We start from the raw sequence: 7,390 nt of genomic DNA, 5'->3' as shown, positions 1-7,390 counted from the left end.
CGAACCTTGGGTCATGGGGTGGCAATTTGGCTTCGGATTATGCAGAAAAAATCTGCATAATGTTGTTCTGCCCGCGTGGTAATCAATTACTTTTGATTGGTAATCGGTTACCATGTGTGGTAATCGATTACCATGTGCAGTAATCGATTACCAGCCCTTGACAATCGATTACCACCTGTGAAAATGACCAAAAATCCGTTTGTTGTGCGTGGGACAGTTCTCATGTGGGCTTGATGGCCTAGGAAGTTGGTGTTACTGTTGGGAAACAGTGATACCTATAATTAAAGGACTTAGTGCTTGATAATTATGATCTAGAAAAGACGTAATCAAATAAGGAAATGTTGTCATAATGAAACGAACCTTTAAAGTATGGTTATTGATGATATTTCTCATCTAAACAGATTGTGATTGTGCTGTTTGTGGGTCCTGAGCTTGTACGGACTATTGGCTTGGATAGTTAGCTTGCAAGGTAAGCTTTCGCGTCCTCGGTTTAGCCATGTTGTGGTTCCACCATGTCCCATGGGGGTATGGTTATATGCATGTTGTGTTACATGCTTTGAATATTTGAAATGATGTTGAGCTTTATGTGTAATGGCTTTTAATATGCATGTGTTGTTCCATCTTGACGATAAGCCTGAGTATGTGGCGTCATACAAGACGGTGATCCAGGGTGGATGCAAGTGACGTCTTGCACTATGTGTGGGTATTATACGTATATAAATCCTGTATTTCTCTGGCCAGTAGAATAGAATTAACACACATGACATGATTATCTGCTGCATTGCACTATTTTAGAACTGATGATAATAAACTGCTTTTGAACTTATATTGCACATGTAAGTGAGCTTGGGGTGGAAGATCCTTGAGGACCCCTTGCCTTACTAAGATTTCTTGTTTAGAGATCTCACCTCACGTTTGGGGAATGCTTATTTTAGGTTCAGGTAGTATGGGGACTGATGTCTCTGGTGGCAGGAGGCCAGAGCTTAGTTGATGTTTTGTGCTGTTCATATTATGCTGGCATGACTGGATTGGATGTTGTTTATGTTTTCCGCCCTTATCTTTATGTTGCTGTTGAGTTGAGACTTATGTTGGGCTTTGTTGCCTTATTTAGGGTGAGCATGGGAGTTGTCCATGCTACCATGTTGTTAGTACTTTTGAGTTGATTTGTATAAACTGCTAGATGGTCCGGTCTACGTGTTGTAGCTATGTGACTAGAGACATACTTATGTTATTTTATTTAATGAGGTATTTCAGTTAGTTGTTTTATTGCAATTGCATACAAGCGATGTTTTATTAATTGATTAATAAGCAAGTTGGTAATGATAATGACTTCATAATTGAAAAGAAAAAGATATTCCGAATTTTTAATTAAGTGCAGCTTAATACGATCGTATGATAGCATTCCGGATATATACGGGGTGTTACAACCAACGTTGTTTGGCCCCTATAATAACCATATGTGAATAATGTTTTCTTGAATATTGACTTACATGAGAAAGTCAAAGTGGATCCTCCACCCAATTATGGAAGAAAAAAAGATGATCTAGTGTGTAAGTTAAATAAGTCTCTCCATGAGTTCAAATAGTTCCTTAAAGAATGGTTTGAAAAATTCAATCAAGTTGTCAAAGTAAAAAGTTTCTCACAAACCAAGACCAATCACACTTTATTCCATAAATACTATAAGGATGATAAGGTTATATTCTTGCGGTAGATGTAGATGACATAATTGATAAATGTGGTGATGATGAGGAGTTAGATTCCTTAAATGAATATCTAATAAATTAGTGTGAAACCAAGGATCTTAGAGCTAGCCCTAAGGTATTTCCTTATTAGGAAAGTATCTCTTAGCAAGATAGGAATCACAATCTCTTAGAAAATGTACACCCTAGATCTGGTTCAAGAGTAAGGTATGTTAGGATGCAAACTAGCCAAGACATCCATGGAACTTTTTATCAAGCTGAGCATTAAAGTTGAGAAAAAGATAGATAAGCTCCGAACGAACGTAGCAAACCCAGAAATGATGGGAAAAAGAAAGAGAGCAAGAAGTGTGTGAAATCTTTCAGAAATGCACAAATGTCCAAAATAAGGAAATGTATAAATGGATAAGGAAAAGAGCAAAAATATTTTCAAGCACGAAGATTACAAGTCAGGGGCAAAAATGAGATTTTAATCAATAAGAAAGTATTAGTGACGCAGACGATGAACAACCCATCATGTTATACAAAATACGAAGGTAACACACGTTTCTCGATGCATGTCTAACTAATTAGGGCGTGACACGTGGAAAGTCATAATCATCAAAGCAATCAAGGGAAAAACCATAGGTCACCATAATGGGATGACTTGCTTAAGGCGGACTCCAACGTCGAATTGTGCAAGCCAGCTCGAATACAACGACAAGAATGCATTATGATAGTTATTTGGACATCAAGGTCGACCTACGAGTCAGGGCGTCAAGGCCGAGCTGATTAGTCAGGTCTATAACGCCCAGACTAACCTACGGGTCGGGCAATCGTCTCTAGAAACATTGGATGAGGTTATCAAAGACCATGTCGGTCATGGTCGACCTTATGTCACACAGAAGGCATTCTCAAAGCAGGGACGCAGAATGAACTCAAGATAAACGAGGAAACTAGCAGAGATGGGTCATAAATACAGACACGACATTATAAAAAATGGACCTAAACGGCACCCATCAGCCCAAACACTCAGATTGGCGAGCTAGGGAGCAATTGTTATGGATCCAACCCATGGGCCCTATAGGTTGAAAAATGGGTCAATCCGCCCCACCTTCAATCTGCCAAAAATAGGGCAGGACGGGTTGACCTGCCAATGGATTGTGGGTTGAAAATATCAATTCACCTCGTTTTGAGGTGGGTTTGGGGGTTGACCCGCCAAAATACTAATTAAAAAAATCATAATTTTTTTTGAGAAAGGATAAGAAAACCATAATGGAAGCTTGCAACAAAATAATTAGTATAATTTCAATAAAATAGAATAGAATTATAGAAGCATAAAACAATGAAAACAAGCAGAAAAGGTTAATGGTTATCATTTTAATCCAAGTGAGAGGTCTATCATTTTAATTAAAAAGTGACATCAAAATAGTTTCTCATTTCTCACAGTCGAAGTTAAACTCATGTTGCAGTTTTCTACTGAGTAAAGTTAAACAGAAAACATTACCTCTAAGGACAATAATGCTAAGATCCTTCGTCAGCGTCGACGAAGAGGGAAACCGGTTGCGTAGAAATGGCAGATGTCGGCGATAAACAGAAGAAATGTCGTTTGAACTGTATAATAGATTCACAACATGATAACACAAACCAAAGCTAGCTTAATACTAGATGAAGAGAGATTGAGAGAGCAACTTAGCAAGAGTGAGAGAAAGAAATCCAAAGAAGGAGGCAGAGCGGAGGGCTGGACGACTAAGGAGGTCTTAGAGTTTCAACTTTCAAAAGTTACAAAAAAACAAATGGTTACTAATAATTAGATAATATATTTTTTTTATAATTTTAAATTTAAAAAATTATTTAACCTGCGGGTTAACCCGCCCCAACCCATTCTAACCCATTTTGACACAACTTGTCGGGGCGAGTTGAAATATGTAACCCAACTTGCCCCGTTTTAACAGGTTGGCGGGTTGACCCGTGTGGATTTAACCCTTATTACCACTTCTAATGGATAACAACACAACAGCCAAACAGTTAACAGATATAAGGATTACACCAACCTTATCATATCACTAGAAAGATAAGACTCCACAACAATCCTGGTAGAATTAGAATCCTACGCATCAGGCACACATTTTCAACTCATTTACTCTTAGTTATTACTATGCAAACACTCCACGCTCTGACAATGCTGTTTTCCCTTTATGCACGGTGATATGTTGTTTCTCATGATATCTTTCTCATAGATACTTGCGAGTATATTGATTTAATTTTGGGTGGACATATCCAAAACAAAAGTTGATAATAGGAAGAAAATTATATTTACAATTTGTTTTTCGTTAAAAAGAAAAAACTTTTTTATTGAAAATGCCTTTCATTTTTATACTAAAAAAACACAAATCCTCCTGTTTCTTAAAAATAAAAATTAGGAGAATATTTTGTTGAGAATTAATAATGCGTAAAAACATTTTTTAATACTTGTTGGAAACATAATAAAATCGTTTATATTCCCAATTTCGCTTTCTTGAGAATTCTTATAACAAAGGCAACCTAAAATGCATAGAACCAAACCTGAAAATAAGAAAGTTCAAGAGGGTGCTGACTTTCTGAGGTTACTCTGATTTCAAGCAATGGAAAAACTAACCGAAACCGAAGAACAATCACAGTCACAGGACTCATCAACTTCATCGCAAGATCACCAGAACTGGATAACGTTAAGTGTGTAAAAATCTACATTCCCAGAATTCAAAGTTTTCCTTTTTTTAAAAAAAAAACCTTAACCCATGTGGTTCATATTTGGGTCACCCTTTTCAGAGAACAAGATATTCTTAGAGAAAAACTGATAACGGAGGATAGTTTCACATGGAAATTACCCAGCGAAGGCACAACAAGCACAGCACAAGAGGAAGGATTAAGATACGTTGGTGGGGTTGATATAAGCTTCTCAAAAGATGATCCATCAATGGCGTGTGGGACCCTCGTAGTATTGGACTTCCACACTTTACAAGTTGTCTATCAGGACTTCTCTTTGGTCACTCTTCAAGTCCCTTATGTGCCTGGCTTCCTTGCATTCAGAGAAGTACTCTTTTATTTTGCTTTTTTTTTTTTAGTGTCCAAAATATTCTTTTTTCAGCTCTTATATTGGTTGCTACTATAATTTTAGGCCCCAGTTCTTGTAGACATTCTGGAGAAAATGAAAAGGAGTGATAATCCTTTTTACCCTCAGGTAATTGTTGTATACTAAATAAATTTAAATGAATTTTATGCATTTGAAACGTGCTCCTTTTTTCATGGTTCACATTGAAAAGTCAGATATGAAACTTATAAAAAAAAACATAGATATGCAAACTGTTTTGGATTATCTAGCTATTTATGATGTTTTTGTATTGTACTTAACGTTTTCATCGTCTGAATAGAAGGTTATTTTGATATTTGTTAACAGTTGTTAATGGTTGATGGAAACGGAATACTTCATCCCCGAGGCAAGTGCTCTTTATACATGAACATTTTGCATAAAGAGTCAACCACTAGATTTTTTATTTTTCAGAATGATAACTTTTTCTGTTCTTAAAAGAGTCATACGTTTGAATTTACTTTGCTTTTATGAAATATGATATAAGATAATCCTATTATTATTCAATCTTTTGTTGGATAGAAATATATCAGCTTTAATGTGAGGAACCATTTGTTATTGTTGACTGTTATGTCATTGAATCAGACATTTTCCATACTTAATAGAATAGTTGGCAGTTGTGTCAATTTTGATCGATTTGCCACTTTGAATACAATTGATGCTTAGTGTAAATGAAAGGGCAGTAAGCACTGATTTTTCACTCGCGATAGAAAATTACCCCAATTGATGAATCCCATTTCAGCAATACTTTATGGTTTATACATCTCATCCAAAGGATTTTGATCACTCAAATTCCAATGTTAATTTGTTTTTCTTATCTAGCATAGTTGTCCTGAGAAAGTTCAAGCCATTTTAGGATCTTCTGAGTTATATGTTTATTTTATAATTGATTTAACACATAATTCTAGCTTGCTGCTACCTGTGTTTAGCAGGGAAAGTTTCTAAACCTTTAACTCTTGCAGGTTTTGGCCTGGCCTGTCATATTGGAGTTGTGGCCAATCTCCCAACGATTGGAATTGGAAAGAATGTTAGTATTGATAGCATTACTAATTGATTCTTCTTATAATTAAGCCAAATTTATTATTATTTTGATATCTCATGTGTCACAATTCTGATGAGCCTTTGTAGAATTTCACTTGCTTCTGTATCAATTCAGAGATTCGATTCTATCTGTTAATTTTGTAGCTAATAACTAAGAAGTACTGAGTAGATACCTGAATTATTTAGCTTTATATGTTTCAGTTGCATCATGTGGATGGTCTTAATCAATCTGGAGTGAGCAAACTTCTTGAAGCCAAAGAAAACTCTTCTAAAGATTTTATTACTTTGGTGGGTTGTTCCGGGCATATATGGGGAGCAGTAAGAATTTGAATTACTAGCTCCTGTCCTTATTTGTTATAATAATGATGTCCTGGTGAGTGGTGAGCATATGCCATTGCAAAAGGCTGTGCCATACTCATAAAAAACAAGTTAATAAATGTTATCAAGATCAAACTTACATAAGCTTCTAAAATGCAGTTTCATGTGTTTATGCACTTTATATTGATATATTGATTCAGCATGCTTAATTTTCTCCTTTTCTTTCCAAACTTTTGTCCAGGCCATGAGATCTACACAGGGATCTATAAAGCCAATATTTATATCAATTGGTCACAGGATATCACTTCAGACTGCCATTACGATTGTTCAGATGACTTGCAAGTATCGTGTGCCTGAGCCAATTAGACAGGTGAATTGAAAGCATGTAAAGATATACTTTTATCATATAGACGAATAATACATACTGTCTATCATCACTAGTTAAAGTTCAAGAAAAATAATGCATGAACCAAACCTATGAATGGAATATATATGCCATATGCTTTTAGTCCTTTATCTATTATTAAACTGATATCAACTCTTCTCATGTTCAGAAGTTCTTACCAGTTTATTGTAATAGGCCACTTTGTATTTTAGGATTCACTAGGAAATTTGCATGCAGCCTAGGTAGTATCACCTGGGGAAGCAGTAGTATTGGGTTGTACTTGTTCTCCTTCATTTAGTATTTGATCTGAAAATCTTCTCTTGCAAAGTTTTGTGTTGATGATCCATCAAATGCTGCGGCATATTGTTTATTGATATCCTTATTACAAAAGTTCAGTGTCAAATGTTGATAGTTAGACTGATTTACTGATTCCGTAGTTGCTGATTTATACATGTTTAGATTAGATTATTTACATGACTAGGTTTTCCATCATATAACTTCTGCTGGAAACATTTTTTTTCTTAGAATCCCTGGCTATATTCCAATTATTGGTTATCAATGTAAAATCAAAAGTATCCAGTCCTTACACTTCTATTTGAACTGCAGGCTGATATAAGATCTAGAGACTACATTCGGAAGCTTGAAATGAATACCAAAATGAAGTAATTTCACCGATATGGTTCATTTATATTGACTTCAACATTTTTTTCTCATTGTTTCTTGAACATCTTAAGTGATGCCAGCACTTGCTGCATGCCACAATGAATTAAATTAGACACGTGTATGAAAGTGTCCTCAACAATGTAAATTTCCAAGTCCAGAAATGTAAGTGAATAAACTCAA

General features: G+C 35.5%; 1 protein-coding gene across 1 annotated transcript; it reads left to right on the top strand.

Annotated features, from left to right (window-relative positions):
- The first annotated feature begins 4,254 nt into the window (after positions 1 to 4,254).
- On the top strand, positions 4,255 to 7,390 carry LOC133293230 (uncharacterized). Its single transcript, XM_061491763.1, has 8 exons — positions 4,255 to 4,383; positions 4,485 to 4,749; positions 4,834 to 4,896; positions 5,113 to 5,152; positions 5,766 to 5,830; positions 6,046 to 6,162; positions 6,404 to 6,532; positions 7,154 to 7,390. The coding sequence occupies exons 1-8, from the start codon at positions 4,301 to 4,303 to the stop codon at positions 7,211 to 7,213; spliced, it is 822 nt and encodes a 273-aa protein (XP_061347747.1). The 5' UTR covers positions 4,255 to 4,300; the 3' UTR covers positions 7,214 to 7,390.

Source organism: Gastrolobium bilobum, unplaced genomic scaffold (assembly GCF_033153095.1).
Source record: "Gastrolobium bilobum isolate Gb01-03AN ecotype WA unplaced genomic scaffold, APGP_CSIRO_Gbil_v1 utg6142, whole genome shotgun sequence".
Lineage (NCBI taxonomy): Eukaryota > Viridiplantae > Streptophyta > Magnoliopsida > Fabales > Fabaceae > Gastrolobium > Gastrolobium bilobum.
The sequence above is the reverse complement of the archived record's forward strand: the minus strand, read 5'-3'. Positions and strand labels throughout refer to the sequence as shown.